The following is a 27,848-nucleotide window of genomic DNA, read 5'->3' on the forward strand; positions in this document are numbered from 1 at the left end:
ACACGCCTCAGATGAGATCACTGTAAGCCAAAGTAGAGGTGGGATGTCCACAGTGGGTTGTACCAAATGTGTCAGATGTGATGATTAGAAAATGATTGTAATCGGAAGGATGCAAATCATGCTTTATTTGTTTATTCCATTGCTCAGCTTCTCTTTAAATTCTTTCCACACAAAGTGCCAGTTGTTATTCAGTTCTCTAAATTCTTGGGGTCATCTCTAAAATTAGAAAAGAATATCAATATTAAATGTAGGATTAAGGATTAGAAAATATTTCAACATGGAATACATTGCTTCTGGGGTAGGTGTGCCATGCTATTCCAGCCCTAGTGAATAATTAATGCCTTGGACGATTCCTATCACCACGGGTTGCCAGGCCACCAGATAACGAAGCCAGTCCAGGATTCGTCCATGTAAAAATTGTGTGTGGAGGAGCTTCAAGATGGCGGAAGAGTAGGACATGGAGATCACCTTCCTCCCCACAGATACATCAGAAATACATTACACGTGGAACTGCTCCTACAGAATACCCACTGGACGCTGGCAGAAGACCTCAGACTTCCCCAAAGGCAAGAAACTCCCCACGTACCTGGGTAGGGCAAAAGGAAAAAGAAAAAACAGGAACAAAAGAATAGGGACGGGACCTGCACCACTGGGAAGGAGATGTGAAGGAGGAAAGGTTTCCACACACGAGAAGGCCCTTCGTGGGCAGAGACTGCAGGTGGAGGAGGGGAGAAGCTTCAGAGCCACGGAGGAGAGCGCAGCCACAGGGGTGCAGCCACAGGAGTGCAGAGGGCAAAGCGGAGAGATTCCCGCACAGAGGATCGGTGCTGACCATCACTCACCAGCCCGAGAGGCTTGTCTGCTCACTCGCCGGGGCGGGCGGGGGCCGGGAGCTGAGGCTTGGGCTTCAGTCGGATCCCAGGGAGAGGACTGGGGTTGGTGGTGTGAACACAGCCTGAAGGGGGCTAGTGCGCCACAGTTGGCCGGGAGGGAGTCCGGGAGAAGTCTGGAACTGCCGAAAACGCAAGAGACCATTGTTTCGGGGTGTCCAAGGAGAGGGGATTAAGCGTGCCGCTTAAAGGAGCTCCAGAGACGGGCGGGAGCTGCGGCTATCAGCGCGGACCCCAGAGACGGGCATGAGATGCTAAGGCTGCTGCTGCCATCACCAAGAAGCCTGTATGCAGGCACAAGTCACTATCCACACCTCCCCTCCCAGGAGCCTGTGCAGCCCGCCCATCAGGGTCCCAAGATCCAGGGACAACTTCCCCGGGAGAATGCATGGCGTGCCTCAGGCTGGTGCAACGTTATGGTGGCCTCTACTGCCGCAGGCTCGCTCTGCATCCATATCCCTCCCTCCCCACGGCCTGAGCAAGCCAGAGCCCCCGAATCAGCTGCTCCTTTAACCCCGTCCAGTCCAAGAGAATAACAGACGTCGTCAGGCGACCTACATGCAGAGGTGGGGCCAATCCAAAGCTGAACCCCAGGAGCTGTGTGAACAAAGAAGAGAAAGGGAAATGTCTCTCAGCCGCCTCAGGAGCAGCGGATTAAAGCTCCACAATAAACTTGATGTACCCTGCATCTGTGGAATACCTAAATAGAAAACAAATCATTCCAAATTGAGGAGGTGGACTTTGGGAGCAACAATAAATATATTTTTTCCCCTTTTTCTCTTTTTGTGAGTGAGTGTGTATATGCTTCTGTGTATGATTTTGTCTGTATAACTTTGCTTTTACCATTTGTCCTAGGGTTCTGCCTGTTATTTTTCTTTTTTTTATTGCTTAAAAATTTTTTTCTTAATAATTATTTTTTATTGTAATAACTTTATTTTATTTTATCTCCTTTCTTTCTTTCTTTCTTTCTTTCTTTCTTTCTTTCTTTCTTTCTTTCTTTCTTTCTTTCTTTCTTTCTTTCTTTCTTTCTTTCTTTCTTTCTTTCTTTCTTTCTTTCTCTCCCTTTTATTCTGAGTCATGTGGATGACAGGCTCTTGGTGCTCCAACCACGCATCAGGTCTGTGCCACTAAGGTGGGAGAGCCAAGTTCAGGACACTGGTCCACAAGAGACCTTCCAGCTCCACATAATATCAAATGGCAAAAATCTCCCAGAGATCTCCCTCTCAACGCCAAGACCCAGCTCCACTCAATGACCAGCAAGCTCCAGTGCTGGACACCCTTTGCCAAACAACTAGCAATATAGGAACACAATCCCATCCATTAGCACTGAGGCTGCCTAAAATCATAATAAGGCCACAGACACCATGAAACGCACCACCAGATGTGGACCTGCCCACTAGAAAGACAAGATCCAGCCTCATCCACCAGAGCACAGGCACTAGTCCCCTCCACCAGGAAGCCTACACAACCCACAGAACCAACCTTAGCCACTGGGGATAGAAACCAAAAACAACGGAAACTATGAACCTGCAGCTTGCAAAAAGGATACCCCAAACACAGTAAGTTAAGGATAATGAGAAGACAGAGAAACACACAGCAGATGAAGGAGCAAGGCAAAAACCCACCAGACCTAACAAATGATGAGGAAATAGGCAGTCTACCTGGAAAAGAATTCAGAAAAATGATAGTAAAGATGATCCAAAATCTTGGAAATAGAATAGTAAAGATGATCCAAAATCTTGGAAATACAAGAAATGTTTAACAAGGACCTAGAAGAACTGAAGAGCAAACAGAGATGAACAACAGAATAAATGAAATTTAAAATTCTCTAGAAGGGATCAATAGCAGAATAACTGAGGCAGAAGAATGGGTAAGTGACCTGGAAGATAAAATAGTGGAAATAACTACTGCAGAGCAGAACAAAGAAAACAGAATGAAAAGAATTGAGGACAGGCTCAGAGACCTCTGGGACAACATTAAACATGTGAACATTCGATTTATAGGGGTCCCAGATGAGAAGAGAAAAAGAAAGGGACTGAGAAAATATTTGAAGAGATTACAGTTGAAAACTTCCCTACCATGGGAAAGGAAATAGTTAATCAAGTCAGGGAAGCACAGAGAGTCCCATACAGGATAAATCCAAGGAGAAACATGCCAAGACACATATTAATCAAACTATAAAAATTAAATACAAAGAAGAAATATTAAAAGCAGCAAGGGAAAAACAACAAGTAACACATAAGGGAATCCCCATAAGGTTAACAGCTGATCTTTCAGCAGAAACTCTGCAAGCCAGAAGGGAGTGGCAGGACATATTTAAAGTGATGAAGGAGAAAAACCTACAACCAAGATTACTCTACCCAGCAAGGATCTCATTCAGATTTGATGGAGAAATTAAAAGCTTTACAGACAAGCAGAAGCTAAGAGAATTTAGCACCACCAAACCAGCTTTACAACAAATGCTAAAGGAACTTCTCTAGGCAGGAAACACGAGAGAAGGAAAAGACCTACAATAATAAACCCAAAACAATTAAGAAAATGGGAATAGGAACATACATATCGATAATTACCTTAAATGTAAATTGATTAAATGCTCCAACCAAAAGACACAGACTGGCTGAATGGATACAAAAACAAGACCCTTATATATGCTGTCTACAAGAGACCCACTTCAGACCTAGGGACACATACAGACTGAAAGTGTGGGGATGGAAAAAGATATTCCATGCAAATGGAAAGCAAAAGAGAGCTGGGGTAGCAATTCTCATATCAGACAAAATAGACTTTAAAACCAAGACTATTACAAGAGACAAAGAAGGACACTACATAATGATCAAGGGATCAATCCAAGAAGAAAATATAACAATTGTAAATATTTATTCACCCAACATAGGAGCATCTCCATACATAAGGCAAATACTAACAGCCATAAAAGGGGAAAATTACAGTAACACAATCATAGCAGGGGACTTTAAAACCCCACTTTCACCAATGGACAGATCATCCTACATGAAAATGAATAAGGAAACACAAGCTTTAAATGATACATTAAACAAGATGGACTTAATTGCTATTTATAGGACATTCCATCCAAAAACAACAGAATACACATTATTCTCAAGTGCTCATGGAACTTTCTCCAGGATAGATCATATATTGGGTCACAAGTCAACCCTTGGTAAATTTAAGAAAATTGAAATCATATCAAGTATCTTTTCCAACCACAGCACTTTGAGACTAGATATCAATTACAGGAAAAAATCTGTAAGAAATACAAACACATGGAGGCTAAACCACACACTACTTAATAACCAAGAGATCACTGAAGAAATCAAAGAGGAAATGAAAAAATAACCTAGAAACAAATGAGAATGAAAACACGACGACCCAATAGCTACGGGATGCAGCAAAAGCAGTTCTAAGAGGGAAGTTTATAGCTATACAAGCCTACCTAATAAACAAGAAACATCTGAAATAAACAACCTAACCTTACACCTAAAGCAATTAGAGAAAGAAGAACAAAAGACCCCCAAAGTTAGCAGAAGGAAAGAAATAAAAAGATCAGATCAGAAGTAAATGAAAAAGAAATGAAGGAAACGATAGCAAAGATCAGTAAAACTAAAAGCTGGTTCTTTGAGAAGATAAACAAAATTGATAAACCATTAGCCACACTTATCAAGAAAAAAAGGGAGATGAGTCAAATCAATAGAATTAGAAATGAAAAAGGAGAAGTAACAACTGACACTGCAGAAATACAAAGGATCACAAGCGATTACTACAAGCAACTCTCTGCTAATAAAATGGACAACCAGGAAGAAATGGACAAATTCTTAAAAATGCACAACATTCCGAGACTGAACCAGGAAGAAATAGAAAATATGAACAGACCAATCACAAGCACTGAAATTGAAACGGTGGTTAAAAATCTTCCAACAAACAAACGCCCAGGACCAGATAGCTTCACAGGCCAATTCTATCAAAAATTTAGAGAAGAGATAACACCTATCCTTCTCAAACTCTTCCAAAATATAGCAGAGGGAGGAACATTCCCAAACTCATTCTACGAGGCCACCATCACTCTGATACCAAAACCAGACAAAGATGTCACAAAGAAAGAAACTACAGGCCAATATCACTGATGAGCATATATGCAAAAATCCTCAACAAAATACTAGCAAACAGGATCCAACAGCACACTAAAACGATCATACATTATGATTAAGTGGGCTTTATTCCAGGAATGCAAGGATTCTTCAATATACGCAAATAAATCAATGTGATACACAGTATTAACAAATTGAAGGAGAAAAACCATATGATCATCTAGATAGATGATCTAGAGAAAGCTTTCGACAAAATTCAACACCTATTTATGATAAAAACCCTCCAGAAAGTAGGCATAGAGGGAACTTACCTGAACCTAACAAAGGCCACGTATGACAAACCCACAGCCAATATCGTCCTCAATTGTGAAAAACTGAAACCATTTCCACTAAGATCAGGAACAAGACAAGGTTGCCTACTCTCACCACTATTATTCAACATAGTTTTGGAAGTTTTAGCCACATCAATCAGAGAAGAAAAAGAAATGAAAGGAAGCCAAATTGGAAAAGGAGAAGTAAAGCTGTCACTGTTTGCAAATGACATGATACTATACATAGAGAATCCTAAAGATGCTACCAGAAAACTACTAGAGCTAATTGATGAATTTGGTAAAGTGGCAAGATACAAAATTAATGCACAGAAATCTCTTGCATTCCTATACACTAATGATGAAAAATCTGAAAGTGAAAGTAAGAAAACACTCCCATTTACCACTGCAACAAAAAGAATAAAATATCTAGGAATAAACCTACTTAAGGAGACAAAAGACCTGTATGCAGAAAATTATAGGACACTGATGAAAGAAATTAAAGATGAAACTAACAGATGGAGAGATACACCATGTTCTTTTTTGGAAGAATCAACATTGTGAAAATGAGTCTACTACACAAAGCAATCTACAGTTTCAATGCAATCCCTATCAAACTACCACTGGCATGTTTCACAGAACCAGAATAAAAAATGTCACAATTTGTATGGAAACACAAAAGACCCCGAATAGCCAAAGCAATCTTGAGAAAGAAAAACGGAGCTGGAGGAATCAGGCTCCTGGACTTCAGACTATACTACAATGCTACCGAAATCAAGACAGTATGGTACTGGCACAAAGACAGAAATGTAGGTCACTGGAACAGATTGAAAGCCCAGAGATAAACCCATGCACATATGGTCACCTTATCTTTCATAAAGGAAGCAAGAATATACAATGGAGAAAAGACAGCATCTTCAATAAGTGGTGTTGGGAAAACTGGACAACTACATGTAAAAGAATGAAATTAGAACACTCCCTAACACCATACACAAAAATAAACTCATATTGGATTAAAGACCTAAATGTTAGGCCAGACACTATCAAACTCTTAGAGGAAAACATAGGCAGAACATTCTATGACATAAATCACAGCAAGATCCTTTTTGACCTATCTCCTAGAGAAATGGAAATAAAAACAAAAATAAACAAATGGAACCTAATGTAACTTAAAAGCTTTTGCATATCAAAGGAAACCATAAACAAGACAAAAAAACAACCCTCAAGGCTTCCCTGGTGGCACAGTGGTTGAGAATCCACCTGCCGATGCAGGGGACATGGGTTCGTGCCCTGGTCTGGGAGGATCCCACATGCCGCGGAGTGGCTGGGCCCGTGAACCATGGCCACTGAGCCTGTGTGTCCGGAGACTGTGCTCCGCAATGGGAGAGGCCACAACAGTGAGAGACCCGTGTACCAAAAAAAAAAAAAAAAAAAAAAAAAAACCAAAAAAACCCCTCAGAATGGGAGAAAATATTTGCAAATGAAGCAACAGACGAAGGATTAATTTCCAGAATTTACAAGCACCCCATGCAGCTCAATATCAAGAAAACAAACAACCCAATACAAAAATGGGCAGAAGACTTAAATAGACATTTCTCCAAAGAAGATGTACAGATTGCCAACAAACACATGAAAAATGCTCAACATCACTAATTATTCGAGAAATGCAAATCAAAACTACAATGAGATATCACCTCACACCAGTCAGAATGGCTGTCATCAAAAAGTCTAGAAACAATAAATGCTGGAGAGGGTGTGAAGAAAAGGGAACCCTCTTGCACTGTTGGTGGGAATATAAATTGATACAGCCACTTGGAGAACAGTATGGAGGTTCCTTAGAAAACTAAAAATAGAACTACTGTACGACCCAGCAATCCCATTACTGGACATATAGCCTGAGAAAACCATAATTCAAAAAGAGTCATGTACCACAATGTTCATTGCAGCTCCATTTACAATAGCCAGGACATGGAAGCAACCTTAGTGTCCATCAAGAGGTGAATGGATAAAGAAGATGTGGCACATGTATACAATGGAATGTTACTCAGCCATAAAAAGAAACGAAATTGAGTTCTCTGTAGTGAGGTGGATGGGCCTAGAGTCTGTCATACAGAGTGAAGTAAGTTAAAAAGAGGAAAACAAATACCGTATGCTAACACATATATATGGAATCTAAAAAACAAACAAAAAAATGGTCATGAAGAACCTAGGGGCAAGATGGGAATAAAGATGCAGACCTACTACAGAATGGACTTGAGGATACGGGAAGGGGGAAGGGTAAGCTGGGACAAAGTGAGAGAGTGGCATGGACATATATACCCTACCAAATGTAAAATAGATAGCTAGTGGGAAGCAGCTGCCTAGCACAGGGAGATCAGCTGGGTGCTTTGTAACCAGCTAGAGGGGTGGGATAGAGAGGGTGGGAGGGAGGGAGATGCAAGAGGGAAGAGATATGGGGATACATATATATGTATAACTGATTCACTTTGTTATAAAGCAGAAAGTAACACACCATTGTAAAGCAGTTATACTCCAATAAAGATGTTAAAAAAAGAAAAAGTGTGTGTGCTCCGAGCTGAATCTCAGTTAAGTAGGTTGCTCTACCTACAGCCACATAGCAGAAATAGTCATTGTTGTTTACACTACACCTAGTTTCCAAAAATAAATCGAATCCATCCACTTTAAAATCCCCAAATATCATAATCCCAAAGAAGAATAAAAGTCAAGGGTCACATACTAAAAAAAAAAAAGAGGAAAGTGGGGAATGGTTACAGTGGAAAACCAAGAATAGTGGGAACTACCGTAGTGAGCAGAAACAGCTCTGGGCTCTCCTGCCGTCAGCTCATCAGAGGTAACTCATTGCATATTACAAAGAAAAACATTAGTTCATAGATAATACGTACGTTATCCTGGTATGTTTGATAAATTATACTAAGGGAACTTAATTAATACTTGGTATCTCTGTTAGCAATGTTCCACACAGAAAGGCAGATTTTTCACAGGTAGCTTTTATCTTACACTGAGTCTCAATAAAGAGTATATGTATTTCTTTAGCTGCCTTAGAAGAATGACGATTGTTAGGATGTTACATTCAGAAATAAAGTTCTGTATCTCATAGGGGAAAAAAAGAGTACATGTAGTATTCAAAAGTTTCTTCTCTCAAGACCATTTCTTTCTCTCAGAGAAACCAAGTGTCCTTTGTTATTTAAATGATTGTTAAGGTGACATTTATGATCATATCACCAATTTTATAACAAAGATTTATGTACTGCAGTTTCATAAGTAAGTTATTAACCAAAAGCTGTTCTGGACTCGTGTTAGGATAAGTGGAAGAGAGGAAGGCGCATGACAGGCCTTCAGCCTTGCCTGTGCCTGCCTCGCACGGACTCTGCGAGGAAGGCCAGGCCTGGGAAGGGAGCTGGTGGCCCCAGAGGGTGCTGTCTGTTGTTGGCGTGTGGCTCTGAGATCCAGGGGCCCACGCACGCTGCCTCCTCCACTGCCCTGCTTGCAAGTCCTTCCTTGGTTTGCAGTCCCCAGAGATGGGGGCGTTGCTGCCAAGGCTGCCCGTTCAAACTAAACACTTAGGGTTTGAAGAGTCGGCGGGGCAGGGCGCAGGGTGGGGGTCTCCTTCAGCACTGTGAATGCAGGTGACTGGAACTCAGAAGGAGCCGTAAGGCGGTCACTTAGGACAAGAGCGAGTACTTGGCAGGCAGAAACCATCCCCTCAGTGCTCTTCTGCTTAAGGGGGCATATGTTTTAGTTCCATTTACGCCCCTGGGAAACATACACTATGGTCTGGCGCCAATGGGGGGTTGAGGGCTAAGTGTTTGTAGTCAGCTCTGGATGGGGACATTCCCTTCCTGGGACCTTAAGGGGATTTGGGTTTATTCAGTCGGGGATCCCTGCTGTCTGTAAAAATCCTTTTGCTGCCATGTGCCGAGCAAAGCTGTAGTAGGTCTTCACTCCTTTCAATATTATTATTACTTAGGTTGGCCTAAGAAAAGATGAGCTGTAGCGAGGAATTAAAAAAGCCAAAATTCAGGGGAAAACACCCCTACTCGTGTCTGGAAATAAAACAATTTGGTACACCTTCAAAATACTTTTCTATTCTAGCTCACATTTGGGGCCTTTACAATTTCAATTCGAATCTATTTGTCTCCCCACCCACTTGTCCCAGCCACCTGTTACCTATCATCTCTCTATCTGTTTGCCTATCTATTATCTATCTATCTATCTATATCTATATCTATCTGTCTGTCTGTCTATCTACCTACCTACCTATCTTATCCTTCCATATATTCACCTATCTTTTGCGATGTCCCATCACATTTCCACTAAAGCCCTAATAGTGGAATATGTGGAATATAAAGAGTAGAAAGTATCTTTATTGGCATTTAACTTCCTAACTAGAATGGTAAGGTAGGCACAGGGGAGAAAAGAAACCAGAAAGTTGTTTTGAAATAGGTGGTTAGGGAGAACAGAATGTTTTCTGCTGTACCTATAATGAAGATAAGGAAAGTGTAAAGAATACATCTCCAGAAAAACATTTAAGATAATATTTCATAACTTTATAAAAAAGGATACAGGTTATTGATTATCCTCTTCAAATCGACCTTCTCTTTGCAGTAAGGGCATGTCTGCTTTTTACCAACAATACACCAACCTCGGATGCAGAATTCATGAAATCTTAGGGATCTTGTTAGGGAAGCTTCTGGATATTAAAGGACAAGGTCTGCTTCATGATGATGTAATGGAAGTGATCCTACCTGTAGGGCAGAGTGGTGGAGGTGGGAATGGCTCTCGGTTATGACTCGGTTGTGTCCATCACTCTCTTAGGGAGATTCTGCAGGACAAGGGAACCACCAAGTCCCAGAGGAGCCTGGAGTCAGAGCTGGAATAGTTTATGACCCTGAGGAATTTACTGATCTTCTTGGCCTTACGTGTCCTTACCTCACTCGATTCTTGTGATTGAATTAGACAAAGAATGTGGACATGCTTTTTTACAGGAATGTCTTACATAAACATATCATTATATTTCTCTGTCTCGCTTATCATGCATTTTTCTGTGTTTACTGTAGCATCTCTCCATTCGGCATTTTGTGCACCTACTCACTACCTACTATGTATGTAACCAGACTTGTCTTAGGCACTAGACAAGTTTAAATTATTTGTGATCAAGAATTTGTACAAATATTTCTGTTAGCTTCATAAGTTTTTTCTCAACTTTTTATTACTGATAAGGGGCCAGTTATTTTTTAATAGAATATAAACCTATAATGAACATCTAAAACTCTAGGCATTTACAGATTCAGTTGTATACAACCCCTTGTCCAGAAAGTTTGACCCTTTGGCCCCAAAGTTGCCAGCGAACTGTATGTTTTTCTGCAGCACCAGGGACGGAGTCTTACAGAGCACAAGTCACTCTGTGTCATGACTTTCTGTGTATTTACATGTCTCTCCTGGGCAATATGTTACCTGTGGGACCATGATTCATTCATCTCTGTGCTCAGCACCTTAAACAGTGCCTAAGTGCCTATTTATTGAACAAATATTTGAATGAATCATTCAAAACCGATTACTTTTGCAAATGTATTTCCCCCAGATTCCACAGCTTATAGATTTGGGTAAAATGATTAACTTTAATGAGATTCATCGTGTTGATTTATTTCTACAGTCGTTGACCCCAGTGTGGCTTTCTGGATCAAGATCACACGATGTTCTGTCTGACCTGCTACACACCTGTGTGAACAACAATGATGTTCCCTCTCTAACAGATGGAAGGTATGAAGGTGGAGGCAAGTCAAGGCCATGTAGATGATTCCTCAATATTAGATCTGTGTGCAACTAAGGGTTCCCACTCTTTTATGTTCTTGGCGTTGGGGTCACTTTTGCAACATGCTTGGGTTAACATACAGTGTATTATAACAAAGATTCTGAATCAAAACCCATACAGCTCTTCATTCAAAAGGGCTGGAGTACAGCCCCATCTTCCAGATAGGTATGGAGTTCAGGGGTCATCGAGCCAGCATCGAAATGTCCATCTCCTCTTTAATATTCTTTCATCTTCAAAATCTCATCTGCAAAGCTTCCACACTGGCAGAATTGCCGTAGAGCAAGACTCAGATTCCTGCCCACTTGTTAATATGATTCCAGTTTGCCCACTCCTTGTTAATATGACTCATGCTAAAGTGGGCCATTAATAATACTCCCTGCAAAGCAAATTGAAAGGTGACTACATTTTTGATTACATATGCACACATGTACGACAATCCCTAAGGGCTTTTAAAGGTGAAGAGAGAGAAATACTTCCACTTGCAAATGGTGGAAGGGGCTCTGTTCCAACATTTGAAAAGTAAATCATATTTAAAACGAGGACCAGACTTGGAAAATTTCTACTAAGAATGATAGTTTTTTGGGAAAGATATCACACTGAGAAACCACATAGACTTCCACATGGGGTATCTTTGTGTTTCTCACCTTAAAATGTTGAGACTTAAATGTTGGAATAATACATTTCAGATGCATTTGGTCCAGTTTTTGACTCTCAGGATTGAAAAAATGGAATCTGTCCAGATTAAACAGAATCAAATCATGAGTGCTGCACATCTAGGGTATTACTGATTGAGTTAGGTGGGCTTCAGAGGCAAAAGACAGATGGTTTAACCACCTCATAATGCCAGAGCTTTGAACAGACTGAGTGCATAGCAATATTATAAAATTGATATTGTACTATAAAATAAAGATAAATGATGCCTTCTTTTCCCTCTCTTAAGAAAAGAATTAAAATACTGATTGTTGGGCTTCCCCGGTGGCGCAGTGGTTGAGAGCCTGCCTGCCGATGCAGGGGACATGGGTTCGTGCCCCGGTCCGGGAAGATCCCACATGCCGCGGGGTGGCTAGGCCCGTGACCCATGGCTGCTGAGCCTGCACGTCCGGAGCCTGTGCTCCGCAACAGGAGAGGCCACAACAGTGAGAGGCCCGCATACCGCAAAAACAAAAAAACACAAAAAAACAAAAAACCAAAACCTACTGATTGTTGGCCAACGCAAACACAACTCTGGTATCCAGAGTCACTTGCTCAGGCAGGGCAGGCTGCTGGGCTCTTGACCTCAGCATCTTTCAGCACAGTGGAGATCTTCCTCACGGTGACTGGAGTCCCACAGGATGCTGGTTTCCAGGCCCAGGCTGGTCTGGTCCCTAATACCTAAAGATCCCTCAGCCACTAGACAGCGATTTGGGGTACAGCCCATAGGCGGAGGAACCAAATAGTCCAAGAATTGGGTGCTCACGTTTTGGTCCCTCCTTGTGTAACTTAAGGTGTCCTGCTGCCTGTGGCGTTATCCTCTTTTCAAGACCAAAGCTGATACTTGGCTTCCCCCATCACCACTGTTGACACAAACAGGTTCCTAAGGATTATTTCCAGGCAAAGAACACCACTTTGTCATTCTTGTTCTGTGAGACTCAGACACGGGCTCCACCTGGAGAGTCCTGAGTTCCTCCCTGCACCTGAAAGTTCACTCTGTTTTTCACTCCCCAACCCTTTCTCTCTCTCTTCCTTCTTGGCTACCGGTTCGCTTATAGCTTTGCCAGCTTTCCCAGCCAGCCTCTGCACAGATGCTGCTGCCCTCCTGGCTGTGTGGCATGTAGATTCCTTTTTAAAAAAGAAATTACTGGAGGAGGAGGAGGTTCACCTCCTGCTAATTAAGAGCAGTTCCTTATTCAGCAGGGATTGCCAGGAAGTCTCAAAAAGAAGATGGGTGGGAGGATAAAGGCTTGGGGTTTGGGGAAGAGCGTTAAGCAAGGCAGAGGGTGGGGGCAAGGGGAGGAAAGGAAGGAGGACGGAAGTGATGAGACAGTCTTCCCTGACTGGCTATCTCCCACGCCCGACACAGATTATCTGAAAATTGCCTCTTGGCACTGGCTTGATGAAGACCAAAGGGTCTCCCATGAGAAGGATACACATGCTGCTTGCTTGCACGAAAGCTGGTAGGTGTTTCCTTTTCTTTTTTGTGTGTGTACTAGGCGGGCCCCTCACTGCTGTGGCCTCTTCCGTTGCGGAGCACAGGCTCCGGTCGCACAGGCTCAGCCGCTCCGCGGCACGTGGGATCTTCCGGAATCAGGGCACGAACCCGCGTCCCCTGCATCGGCAGGCGGACTCTCAACCACTGCGCCGCCAGGGAAGCCCTGGTAGGTGTCTTCAATGAGTCCTTCTTCACTGAGCACCACGACGATCTGCTGCCCGCAGACGGCACAGATGTTGTCTGACAAGTTCCTGGTGGGCCTCCCACTGGCTCTGTAGAACTGTTGGGGGAAAGGCGCAGAGCGCCACCGTCCTCGGAGCACACGGAAGCCACTGCCAGGCTTGGGAACATAGTCTTTACTGTTTCTCTGTTGGTTTCGAACTTGAAACACTTTTTCCCATAGGGACAATGCTACTGTGAGGTAAAGGTTTCTAGGCAAAACCCCACTGAACCCCAAATGGACCCAAAGCACATCGCTAATTATAACTACCTAACCTCCCCACCAAGGAATCCTTTGAGAGGAACAGTTTTTATCCAGAGCTGTAAGTTCAGACTCACACGGGAAGCTTTTTAAGCTCACTCAGAGCCTGACCCTTCCCTTTATTTTCCTGGAGACTCTGATTCATAGATCTGGAGTAAACCCAGGCATCTATGTATCTTTTAATTAATTTTAATATAATTAAAATTTTAATATAATCCCAAGTGATTATACGGAACACACAGACTAATCCTATTAGAAGGCAATGCATCCAGAACCCTAATTTAAGACACTGCGTCTCCCCAGGGCTGTGGATGAGGAGTAATTCTCAACATTGGCAGCACATTAGAATGTCTCAGAAGCTTTTTTTTTTAAAAAAAATATTTATTTTATAATAACTTTAAACTTAAAGATACGAAGATAGTACGGAGTTCCCATACCAAGTTTCCCCTATCAGTAACATCTTACATTAGTATGGTACATTTGTCACAATTAATGAGCCAACATTGATACATTATTATGAAATAAAGTTTATACTGTATTCAGATTACTTAGTTTTCCCCTAATGTCCTTATTTTGTTTCAAAACCCCACCTAGAAAAAAAAAAAAAAAAAAAAAAAAAAAAAAAAAAAAACCCACCTAGGATACCATTAACTATCGTGTCTCCTTAGGCTCCTCTTGGCTTTGGCAGTTTTTCAGACTTTGTTTTTTTTCTGACTTTGACAGTTTTGGTGGCAGGTATTTTGTAGAATGTCCTTCAACTGGAATTTAGCTGATGTTTGTTCTCTTGATTACGCTGGGGTTATGGTTTTAGGGAGGAAGATAACAGAGGTGAAGTGCCATTCTTACCATACCGTAGCAAGGGTACATGCAGTCAATATGACGTCACTGTTGATGTTGACCTTGATCACCTAGCTTGACGTAGTGGTTGTCAAATTTCTCCACTATAAAGCTACTCGTTCTTATACTTCTTTTTATACTGTACTCTTTGGAAGGAAATCATCATCACCATGAGCAGCGCACACTTAAGGAGTGGGAAGTTATGTTATGCTCCACCTCTGTATTAGTCAGCGTTCTCCAGAGAAATGAAACTGATAGGATATGCATGAGTGTGTGTGTGTGGAGAGAGAGAGAAAGAGAGAGAGAGAGAGGGAGGGAGAGACGGAGGGAGGGAGGGAGGGAGAGGGAGAGAGAGAGACTCATTTTAAAGACTTGGGGCTGGGAAGTCTGAAACCTGGAGGGCAGGCTAGCAGGCTGTAAACTCTGCAAAGAGTTATTTCAGACTTAAGGCAGTATTCCTTCTTCTCTGGGAAACTTCAGTTTTTGCCCTTAAGGCCTTCGACTGATTAGCTAAGACCCATCCATATTTTCAAGGGTATTTTCTTTCCCTTAAAATTAATCATATCTACAAAATACATTCAAAGCAACAGGTAGACTGGTGTTTGATCAAACAACTGGACACCAGAGCCTAGTCAAGTTGACACATAACATTTAACCACACAACCTTCTTAAGGGTGGAGTATCTACAATAATTAGGTGGAATTCTTCTGCATAGGAGATTTGTCTATTCTCCTCTATTTATTTATTTAATTTATCTATCCAATCATTTATTTATGTCACTATGGACTCATGGATATTTATTCTATACTTTGAGTTATAACCCAATACTATTACTACTACTACTACCTACTATTGTGTTGCTCAAATTGTTTCAGCTTTGGCCTTTGGGATCTCTTTCAGTTGGCTTCTGTGTCTCTTTGACATATCCCCATCATTGTGGGTTTTTTCTTGTGTGGGGCTTTTTTGAGCACTTCCTTACTTTCTGACACTACAAGATACTCCAGGCTCATATTGTATATTCCCTGCCAAGATCAGAATCAGCCATTTTTCCAAGAAGCACTGCTTCCTCTTATTATAGAATCGTATTAGAAACCAAGATCTGGGTACTTGGTGTGCTCACTGCTACTGAGGTGTCATTGCTTCTAGGGCTTCGCAGCTGACAGAGCAAGGAAATATGTCTGTATATACTAACCCATGTGTATACACATATCTATAAATATTTCTATATGTATCATCTACATTAAGATACATTAAGCTAAACATGAGTTCAGACTGATGTCCTTGACTAATCCATTACTACATAGATCATTCTAGCCTTTTCTCCTTGTTTGTATGTAAGCTCTGAGAGTAAGAAATGTAGCTCCCACAATCGGTCTTCCATTTACTTGGTAGTCCAATTCCAGTATACAGGTATAGTCGTATCAAAATTGTTAACCCAGAGCCCTGAGGGAAACCACTTTATGAACTAGCATACAGTGCTTATGTATAGTTCCTTTTGCTTTTAATCTTAGATCTCCACTCATTTCAAAGTGACTTAGGTCAGCACTTTCCCCCCACTCCCTTCAGTGAGGTTATTTCATACATTTGTAATACAGTTAAACTCTTTTGTCACAGTCTACATTCTATCCTGGCATTCCCTGACATCCTAAATGATTTTTTTAAGATTTGTATACATTAAGGTTTACCCTTTCCACTGTAAAATACTGTTGATTTTGACAAATGCATAGTGTTATGTATTCACCATTAGAGTATCATACAGAATAACTTCACCACCCTAAAAAATTACCTGTGCTTCACACATTCAACCCTTCTCCCTCCGTAACCCCCTGGCAACCACAGATCTCTTTAGCGTCTCCATAGCTGTACCTTTTTCAAATTGTTGTAAAAGTGGAATCGTATAGTATGTAGCCTTTTCAGTCTGGCTTCTTTCACTTAGCAATATATATTTACAATTCATCCAAGTTTGGCATGGCTTAATAGCTCATTCCTTTTCCTAGGGAGCTTTTAAAACAAAGCAGATGCATTGGCTCCACTCCCAGAGTCTGACAATTAGTGTGGGGCTTAGGGGCTGGGGTGAGAATGGAGAGTGCTCATCCTTTGCTTCCTCTTTACCTCTGTCACAAGTGTGCACACCCCCCCCCCACCATCAGATGTTGAAGACTGGTGGGCTGGGGTCAGGTGAGAAATCTCCAGGATATTGATGCTTAAAGACTTGGTTGTCTCGCCAGGTTAAATCTCTTCTTCCTGGTCCACTGGAGAACAGAGGACATACAACTCTTCTCTTCCTCTCCTGTCCTTAAACAAGCACAAGAAGCTTTGGGAATTTTTTAAAGGGGGGATGGCTCTAGTTTTTGTTGGAGGAACTAGGAGTGAAAATGCTCCCTCCTGTGCTCACCTTAAACCTTATAAGAAAGGCACTTGTCTCAGAGATTAGGCGTAGCAGGGCAATTCCAGAATTTCACTATAGAAGTTGGATTCCAGGCCCTAGGAAAAGAGTAAGATGGAGCCTACAGAGATGGGGGATGAAGTCAAGGTCTTGTTTACTCAGTCCTGTCCCATAAAGAGAGGGAGAACAACAGTCTAGAAGTTCACTCCTCTCTTGCCACTCACACTGGCTTTTCCATTTTACATCTGGCTGTGTACCAAAAGACTGGTAGAGGGCAGAGATGTGGAATTTCTGAAACCACTGGGTCTTCCCTGGAGCCCTTGGTATGCAAGTTTTTAAGAGATGTACATGTGTTAGACACAGATGGATACTCCTAATATCTGAATCTGGAATCCATCTAACCAGAAAGTATGTCCATTCTGAGTTTTAATTTTAAGAGAGTTAAGAAAAAAACTATTAGGTATTTTTTTAAATTCCAGGGAAGAATATTATGGTTAGAATACATTTAGCACACGTTTTTTTGTCTTCTACTTCTTCAAATGCTGTATAATGATAACTGCTGTATAATGATAATGATAGTAACATCTTTATGATGAGTATTACTCTGAGGCATTGGTTGATTCTAAAGTGTTTTATGTGCATCAAATATGACTTTTGTTTGCATTAGCAGAGATCAGGTGTTTTTGTTATTGCTGAATTTTTACTAATCCTTTATTTTTATTTTTTTAGATTAATTTTTACTAATCCTTTATATGTTGGCAATTGGAGTATGCTAGACATGGTTACTTCCAGATAATCTGATGCCAGGAGAATCCAGGGAACAGTTGGGCTGAGAGAACCAATAAAGACTTATCTATTTTTGAAAATGGATGCAAATGTGTAAGATGAGACCATTTTTCCATGTACCATAATGATTTCAAAGAATGAAAGCAACACTTTCCCTATAGTAGAAGCCAGGTAATCTGAGCAGACCTCTGCAAAGTCTCTCCCCATTACTCCATAGCAGAGACCATAGAACAAGGGTACGATGCCCAAATCCATGGAATCTCTAGCCTTGATTCTATTGAAAACAACAGTGAAGGGAAGTAAGGATGTGGCATTTGCGGGGATCCACGAGGGCTGCAGCTTGGAAACTATTGGATTGGCCAAAAAGTTCATTCGGTTTGGTCAAAAACCCTGAACGAACTTTTTGGCCAACCCAGTATTTCCTGCCATGGTATCTAACAGAGCCTTGGTGGTATTTCCCCCCACTTGTTTGTTTAATGTTTTTTTTTTTTTTTTTTTTTGCAGTACGCGGGCCTCTCACTGTTGTGGCCTCTCCCGTTGCGGAGCACAGGCTCGGGACGCGCGGGCTCAGCGGCCATGACTCACGGGCCCAGCCGCTCCGCGGCATGTGGGATCTTCCCGGACCGGGGCACGAACCCGTATCCCCTGCATCGGCAGGCGGACTCTCAACCACTGCGCCACCAGGGAAGCCCCTGTATTTTTTTTTAATGAAAGAATTTAAAGTTCTCTCAATTCCATTCAAATTTTACTACTCAGGTATAAGTGGACAAAGTCATTATTGAGCGTGTTTAAAGGCTTCTTAGGACTGCAATGCTGAGAGCAGCCAACTCTAACCCTCAGTTCTCAAGCTTGGCTGCGTGTAGAAAAACCTGGGCAGCTTGTAAAAACCTCCATCCCCAGGCTGAACCCTGGGCCAATTACATCAGGGTCTCTGGGGGTGGGGCCTGTGCAGCAATATTTTTGGAGGCTCTCTAGACACCAGGCGATTGCAGTGGTCTGCTAACATTAGGAACCTCTTTAATAATCCAATGGTTCTCAGCCCTAACTGTAGATTGGAATCACCTGGAGGAGATTTAAACATATACTGATACACGAGCCCACTTTCAGGGGCTCTACTTTAAGTGGCCTGGCGTGAGGTCAGGACAGCAGCTAGGGTTGAGAATCCCTGCTATCAAACTTAGATTTTACAGAATGCTTTCAAATACTTCATCTTTCCTAAAAATATTTCAGATAGATATTATTATCCCCAATTTACCTTTGAAAAAACGGAGACTTTGAAAAAATGATTTGCTTAACATGACAATTGGTACAAAATGAAACCAGGAATCAAGTGCAAATTTTGAGGCCCTTTGCTGCTATGCCATGGTTGCCGTGTGTTAATAAAAAAAAACTTTTTGCAAGTTGGATCGTGTTTCAAGTGCGCTAGGATTCTCTATGACAACCCCTATTTCTTTTTTAAAGGTAAAGGTTTCTTTAAAAAGTAAATGATTAGTATCACCTCACACCAGTTAGAATGGGCATCATCAGAAAATCTACAAACAACAAATGCTGGAGAGCGTGTGGAGAAAAGGGAACCCTCTTGCACTGTTGGTGGAAATGTAAATTGATACAGCCACTATGGAGAACAGTATGGAGGTTCCTTAAAAAACTAAAAATAGAATTACCATTTGACCCAGCAATCCCACTACTGGGCATATACCCAGAGAAAACCATAATTCAAAAAGACACATGCACCCCAATGTTCATTGCAACACAGCTTACAATAGCCAGGACATGGAAGCAACCTAAATGCCCATTGACAGATGAATGGATAAAGAAGATGTGGTACAATGGAATACAATGGAATATTACTTAGCCATAAAAAGGAATGAAATTGGGTCATTTGTAGAGACGTGGATGGACCTAGAGACTGTCATACAGAGTGAAGTAAGTCAGAAAGAGAAAAACAAATATTGTACATTAATGCATATATGTGGAATCTTGAAAAATGCTGCAGATGAACAGTTTTGCAGGTCAGAAATAGAGACACAGATGTAGAGAACAAACGTATGGACACCAAGGGGGGAAAGCAGGGGTAGGGGGTATTGGTGGTGGTGGGATGAACTGGGAGATTGGGATTGACCTATATATACTAATACATATAAAATAGATAACTAATAAGAACCTGCTGTATTAAAAAAAATTCAAAAAGAAAGTAAATAATTAGCTTCTAATGTAATGTCTGGATCTTAATGCTTGAACTTTTGATGTGCTATCTCCGTAAACAATCTCAAATACTAGCAATGGATGTAGGTGGGTCTGACCTAGCTGGGAAGGAAGTGGAGAGAGGAGAGGTGTTGGGTAGTCTGTCTCTGGAACCTTCTTCTGGTAGTTTTTGTACTTTTATTTTGAGGAGGAAATGGTAAAGGCAGAGAGCTGTGTAGACCTAGAGGGCAGCCATCTTTCAGTAATGTGAACCGGGAATTCCAACACAGCGGGTGGTTTCATCCTTTCAATATTTGAGAATTGGGGCAGTGAGGAAGAATGAAGATGACCTTCCCTCCATGCCCAGGGGAGCACGTATTTATAATCTAATTGATAAAAAGTGTAGCAATGAACTCGTGGTTCCACAGAAAAGAATCTTAATACCATAATGCTCAACAAAAATTAGTAGTGAAAAAAATAGTTCCTTCCCATCTGAGGGGTTAGATTCTTTGAATGCCTCACTATAGGAGAATTCGTGGTTAAGGATCTTAAAAGTTGTATGGATAATAATCTTGGGGCAACTCTATCCCCAATTAACTTCATAAAAGTCCTTATGAATACTTTTACATTCATTAAAGTAATACAGACAGTATGCTGAAAAATAAATCAGTGTCTTTCTATAGCTTAAACTAATAATAATAGATCTGTACAGTTATTGTCTATCCCTTTCCTGCTAGAGAATGGTAGGAGTTCCCGCTCTGAAAGTTTCATGAAATACTTATAAAATCAGATTGCTATGTTGCCACAGGAAGAGCCCTTCCTCCAGGGCTGGCTCTCCATCTGATTGTCTTCCTTATTTAATTTATTTATTATTATTACTTTTTAAAGTAGTTTTTAAATTTTATTTTATTTTTGGCTGTGTTGGGTCTTCATTGCTGCACGCGGGCTTTCTCGAGTTGCAGCGAGCTGGAGCTACTCTTCGTTGCGGTGCACGGGCTTCTCATTGAGGTGGCTTCTCTTGTTGCAGAACATAGGCTTTGGGTGTGCAGGCTTCAGTAGTTGTGGCATGTGGACTCAGTAGTTGTGGCTCACGGGTTCTAGAGCACAGGCTCAGTAGTTGTGGTGCACGGGCTTAGTTGCTCCACGGCATGTGGGATCTTCCTGGACCAGGGCTCGAACCAGTGTCATCTGCATTGGCAGGCGGATTCTTAACCACTGCACAACCAGGGAAGCCCTGTCTTCCTTATTTTATGAGTTAAGGGTTGCTGACCTCTGCCTCTGAATTTCTGTTAAGGTCCTAGAGATTTAGAGTAACTTTGATGTGACAGATCTTCCAGGGAATTTTTCATTTGAGATGTTTTCCATGGCTGTGTGGTATGTCTTACATTCCCTTTCTAGGACATAGGTTGATTACACAGCCTCAGCTCTGCCCATGAGACCCTCACCCATAGCACATCTCAGCAACCATCTTCACAACGGGAGCACGGTTCTGAGTCATAGATATTATTATCCCAATTTCCTTTATTTCTCCTTAGACTTTCTTGTTTTTTTATCTCTTCACCTCTCTTTCAGTGAAAGTTTCAGTACTCAGTTTCCTCTTTTCCTAACTGCTCCCAGCAAAAGGGATTTCATGGATACCAGAAACAAAATTCTAGAGTAGTGCTGTCCAGTGGAAATATAGATTGGGCAAAATTAAAAGTTTTCTTGTAGCCACACTAAAAAGGTAAAAAGAAACACATGAAATAATCTCACCAATACATCTAGAGTACTATCATCTCAGCATGTAATCGACAGAAAAATTATTTTCTAATGCTGTCTTTGAAATCCAATGTGTATTTTAGACTTACAACACCTCTTATGTCATAATTTAAGTGCTCAGTAGTTACATAGGCTAGTGGCTACTGTATTGGATAACATACTTCTAGAGGTTTTAAGGAAGAAGATCTATAGAAGGAGTTGACACTTCAAAATTTTGTGCAAGGGAAATTTGTAGTTCAGTAAGAATTACTCTACCATAAATGTCAGCCTACTTTTTTTTTGGTTTGTTTAAATTTATTTATTTATTTATTTTTTGGCTGCGTTGGGTCTTTGCTGCACGCGGGCTTTTCTCTAGTTGCGGTGAGCGGGGGCCTACTCTTCATTGCAGTGCGTGGGCTTCTCATTGGGTGGCTTCTCTTGCTGCAGAGCAGGGGCTCTAGGTGTGCAGGCTTCAGTAGTTGTGACACTCGGGCTCAGTAGTTGTGGCTCACGGGCTCTAGAGCGCAGGCTCAGTAGTTGTGGCGCACAGGCTTAGTTGCTGCGCGGCATGTGGGATCTTCCTGGACCAGGGCTCGAACCCATGTCCCCTGCATTGGCAGGTGAATTCTTAACCACTGCGCCACCAGTGAAGCCCTGTCATCCTGCTTTTAATGGTGATCTTTTAAACTTATAGACCACGTATAGATTATCTTTAAAGCTTATAATTTTTGGAAAACTTTTAAATCTGTGGGTTTTCTCTTCCTTTTCTCCTGGTTTTCCCCAGTGATATCTATGATACCAATGATAGGCCTATAAATAACATGTGCATTGAAAAGTATAGGGCCAAACGTGGCTTTCAGAGACAGAGAACTTGACCAGGTGAATGTTATAAGCAAGTGCTTAGAGATATGAATGTCTGAATTGGAGATACTTACTTGAAAAATAAATTGAATCCACACATTGTAAACATGATAGCCAAATAACCCACAGCACCAAATGCACAGCTGAATTTGCAGATGAGAAGAAACCATTTGTAGACCAATCTGTGGAGTAAAAAATGGGGAGAAGCACAAAACATGATGTACTATAAAATATTTTACCTTTTTAGAACATTGTTATAAGTCAATTTTTAGTTTCTAAAATTCTATTCATTATGCAATATACAGATAATGAGTATATTATATCAGCTAAACCCCATAAAAATCTCGAGTTTTAATACACTATCAACAAGCAGTATATAAACAGTACTATCATGCACATGTTTCTGTGTATATGCATATGTAAATTTATTGTGACTTATTTATGTTCCTCATGTAAAAATGGCCTTCAGGACTGGTTATTCTCTATGGAACCCTGCCTACCTTCCTCTCCTCCTTTTCTCATTTGGCCCTAGGTTAGCTGACAGTGGTTTTGGCAGGAGTACCTTGGAGGCAAGCAAAAGATGGGAAGAGAAGTCTAGAGGGGAGACCCCCAGGAGTTTCTCTCCCCTCCTGCTCCTGTTGCCCCAGCCCCAGGGCAGGCTTCACCAGCCCTCACCCCATCGCCTCTCCACTCGGACAGCACCCCACCCCCCAGTCCTGGAACAAGAGTGCTTCAGACTTGTTCTTTCTGCTATGTGGATGGGTCCTTTGTGTGTCCCACACTCACCATAATGACTTCTAAGGCCTTCCCCGCTTCCCACAGGGTCCAAGTGGAGAAGGAAGAGTATGGAGACGGAGGGCAAGAAGTGGAGATGATCTAGAAGGAGCCATGTACCCTGTTCATTGCCCTCATTCCAGGCAGTAAAAGCCCTTAGAAAAACTACAGAAAGGCCACACGGCTGCTTTGTGCCCGAGAGAATGTGGGAAGAGGATGGGGGCACAGCTCCATTCCTGGGACACCGTGGTACAAGGGCACTGCCCACTGGAACAAGAAGAGAGGGTGGAAGGAGGAGGGCTGGGGGGCCCAGGCTTGGTGCCCAGAGAAGATAGGGGGTGCTGGCACGTTACACACAAGGGTGAACAATGGCAGGGGACCCTGTTCACCCTCAGCCCTTTCCCTCCTCATCCTCTTGAAGCCCCTCCTGCATTTCACCCCAAACTTCATTCAGAGTCTCTCTTGAAAGACTTGGCCTCCCCCTTTTACCTCTGACCCCTGGAGCACTGTCCTCAACTCTCACCTTCCCCAACCTCCTCCCTGTTGGAGACATTGCACCAAATGCTTATGTTCTATGGTATTACTGATGCAATGTTTCACCGTTATTTAATTTATTTATGAAAAATTTTTATTGAAGTATAGTTGACTTATGATATTATATTGGTTTCAGGTGTACAGCATAGTGAGTTGACATTTTTATGCATTACAAAATGATCACCACTATGAGTCTGGTTACCATCTATCACAATACAAAGTTATTACTATATTATCAACTATACAGGCAGACCTCGCTTTATTGCACTTTGAAGATACTGCGGGGGTTTTTTTTTGTTTGTTTTTACAAATTGAAGGCATGTGTCAACCCTTTGTCAAGCAAGTCTATAGGCGCCATTTTTTCCAACAGCATTTGCTCACTTTTTGTCTCTGTGTGCCATTTTGGTAATTCTTGCAAGATTTCAAACTTCATTATTATTATATTTGTTATGATGACCTGTGATCAGTGATCTTTGATGTTACTATTGTCATTGTTTTAGGGTACCACAAACCACACCCATGTAAGATGGCAAACTTAATTGATAAATATTGTGTATGTTCTGACTGCTCCATCCACTGGCCATTGCCCCATCTCTCTCCCTCTCCTCAGCCCTCTCTATTCCCTGAGACACAATAATATTGAAATCAGGCCAATTAATAACCCTACAGTGGTCCCAGTGTTCAAGTGAAAGGAAGAGTTGCCTGTCTCTCACTTTAAATCAGAAGCTAGAAATGATTAAGCATAGTGAGGAAGGCATGTCAAAAACAGAAATAGGCTGAAAGTTAGGCCTCTTGCACCAAACAGTGAGCCAAGTTGTGGATGCAAAGGAAAAGTACTTGAAGGAATTTAAAAGTGCTGCTCCAGTGAACACAGAAATGAAAGTGAAACAGCCTTATTGCTGATGTGGAGAAAGTTTTAGTGGTCTAGATAGAGGATCAAACCAGCCACTACATTCTCTTAAGCCAAAGCCTAATCCAGAGAAAGACCCTAATTCCCTTGAATTCCCTGAAGTCTGAGAGAGGTGAGGAAACTGCAGAAGAAAAGTTTGAAGCTAGCAGAGGTTGGTTCATAAGATTTAAAGAAAAATGCTGTCTCTGTAACACAAAAGTGCAAGGTGAAGCAGCAAGTGCTGCTGCACCAAGAAGCTGCAGCAAGTTATCCAGAAGATCTAGCTAAGATAATTAATGATGATGGCTGCACTAAACAACGGATATTTTAAAAATTAAAAAAAAAAAAAAAAAAACACAACGGATTTTCAATGTAGACAAAACAGCTTTCTATTGGAAGATGCCTTCTAGGACTTTCACAGTTAGAGAAGAGAAGTCAATGCCTGGCTTCAAAGCTTCAAAGGACAGGCTGACGCTCTTGTTAGGGTTTAATGTAGCTGGTGACTTTAAGTCGAAACCAATGCTCATCTACCATTCTGAAAATCCTAGGGCCCTGAAGAATTATGCTCAGTTTATTCTGCCTCTGCTCTATAAATGGAACAACAAAGCCTACATGGCAGCACATCTGATTGCAACACGGTTTACTGAATACTTAGTACTCCTCAGAAAAAAAGATTCAAAATATTACTGCTCATTGACAATGCACCTGGTCACTCAAGAGCTCTGATGGACAATGAGATTAATGCTTTTATGCCTACTAATACAATATCCATTCTGCAGCCCAGGAATCAAGGACCAATTTCCATTTTCAATTCTTATTAGTTAAGAAGTACATTTCATAAGGCTATAGCTGTCATAAATAGTGATTCCTCTGATGGATCTGGGCAAAGTAAATAAAAAACTTTCTGGAAAGGATTCACCATTCTAAATGCCATTAAGAATACTTGTGATTCATGGGAACAGGTAAAAATATCAGCATTGACAGGAGTTTGGAAGAAGCTGATTCCAACCCTCATGGATGACTCTGAGGGGTTCAAGACTTCAGTGGAAGAAGGAACTGCAGATGTGGTGGAAATAGCAAGAGAACTAGAATTCGATGTGGAACCCGAAGATGTGACCAAATTGCTGCAATCTCCTGATAAAATTTGAACAAATGAGGAATTGCTTCATATGGATGAGCAAAGAAAGTGGTTTCTTGAGATGCAATCTTCTCCTGGTGAAGATGCTGTGAACACTGTTCAAATGACAACAAAGGATTTGGAATATTACATAAACTCAGTTGATGAAGCAGCAGCAGGGTGTGAGAGGACTGACTCCAATGTTGAGAGAAGTTCTATGTGGGTAAAATGCTATCAAACAGCACCACATGCTGCAGAGAAATCGTCCATGAAAGAAAGAGTCCATCGATGCGGCAGACTTCGCTGTCTTATTTTAAGAAATGGCCACAGCAGCCCCAGCCTTCAGTGACCACGACCCTGATCAGTCACCAGCCACCAACATGGAGGCAAGACCCTCTGCCAGCAACAAGATTACAACTTGCTGAAGGCTCGGATGATGGTTAGCACATTTTAGCAATACATGTTTAAAAATTAAGGTATGTACATAGTTTTTTTGAATATATTTCTATCGCACACTTAATAGGCTACGGTATAGTGTAAGCATATATGGTGTAAACTTTTATGTGCACCGGGGAACCAGAAAGCTTGTATGACTCACTGTATTGTGAAATTCACTTTATTGCAGTGGTCTGGAACCCGATGCCAAAGGTATGCCTGTACATTGCATTCCTGTAACTTACTTTATAACTTGAAGTTCGTACTTCTTTTTTAAAAAATTATTTAATTTATTTTTGGCTGCCTCGGGACGTAGCTGCAGCACGTGGGATCTTCACTGAGGCATGCGAGATCTTTTGTTGCAGTGCGAGCCCTCTTCATTGTGGTGCGCGGGCTTCTCTCTAGTGGCGAGCAAGTTTTCCTCTTCTCTAGTTGTGGTACGCAGGCTCCAGGGTGCGTGGGATCTGTAGTTGTGGCATGCAGGCTTAGTTGCCTCGAGGCATGTGGGATCTTAGTTCCCTGACCAGGGATCAAACCTGCACCCCCTGCATTGTAAGATGGATTCTTTACCATTGGACCACCAGGGAAGTCCCAGAGTTTGTACTTCTTAATTCCTTTCACCTATTTCACCCATTCCTCCAATCCCTTCCCCTGTGGCAACCACTAGTTTGTTCTCTGTATCTATGACTCTGTTTCTGTTTGGTTATGTTTGTTTTTACCTTCATATAAGTAATTTATGGTATTTGTTTTTGTCTGACTTTTAAACTTAGTATAACACCCTCTAGGTCCATCCATGTTGTCCAATCAAAATGCAAAATTCGATACTTTTAATGGCTGAGTAATATTCCATCGTGGGTATATACCTCATCTTCTTTATCCATTCAGCTATTGATGGACACCTAGGCTGCTTCCATATCTTGGCTATTGTAAATAATACTGCCATGAACATGGGGGAGCACACATTTTTTAAATTAGTATTTTTGTTTTCTTTGGTTAAATACCCAAAAGAGGAATTGCTGGATGGTATAGTAATTGTATTTAAACATTTTTTTAAAGAACCTCCATACTGTTTACCATAGTGGCTCCACCAGTTTACAGTCCCACCCACAGTGCACAAGGGTTCCCTATTCTTCACATTCTTGCCAACACTTATTACTTCTTGTCTTTTTGATAATAGCCATTTGACAGGTGTGAGATAATATCTCATTATGGTTTTGATTTGCATTTCCCTGATGATTGATGTTGAGCATCTTTTCATGTGCCTATTGGCCATCTGTATGTCTTCTTTGGAAAAATGTCTATTCATGTTCTTAGCCCACTTTTAAAATGGATTGCTGGTTTTTGATAGAGTTGTATAAGTTCTTTATATATTTGGAGATTAACCTCTTATCGAACATATCATTTGCAAATATCTTCTCCCATTCAGTAGATTACCTTTTCATTTTTGCTGATAGTTTCCATTGCCGTGCAAAAGCTTTTTAGTTTGATGTGGTCCCATTTGTTTA

General features: G+C 41.5%; 1 protein-coding gene across 1 annotated transcript in view; it reads right to left on the bottom strand.

Annotated features, from left to right (window-relative positions):
• Positions 1 to 312: 312 nt before the first annotated feature.
• RNF175 (ring finger protein 175) overlaps positions 313 to 27,848 on the bottom strand; it is a 58,133-nt gene continuing 30,597 nt past the window's right edge. The window contains 6 exon segments of the mRNA XM_059066099.2: positions 313 to 432; positions 2,062 to 2,068; positions 9,886 to 10,009; positions 13,485 to 13,602; positions 17,963 to 18,086; positions 22,669 to 22,776. Coding sequence (XP_058922082.1) covers positions 313 to 432; positions 2,062 to 2,068; positions 9,886 to 10,009; positions 13,485 to 13,602; positions 17,963 to 18,086; positions 22,669 to 22,776 — 601 coding nt within the window.

Source organism: Kogia breviceps, chromosome 6 (genome assembly GCF_026419965.1).
Source record: "Kogia breviceps isolate mKogBre1 chromosome 6, mKogBre1 haplotype 1, whole genome shotgun sequence".
NCBI classification, from domain to species: domain Eukaryota; kingdom Metazoa; phylum Chordata; class Mammalia; order Artiodactyla; family Physeteridae; genus Kogia; species Kogia breviceps.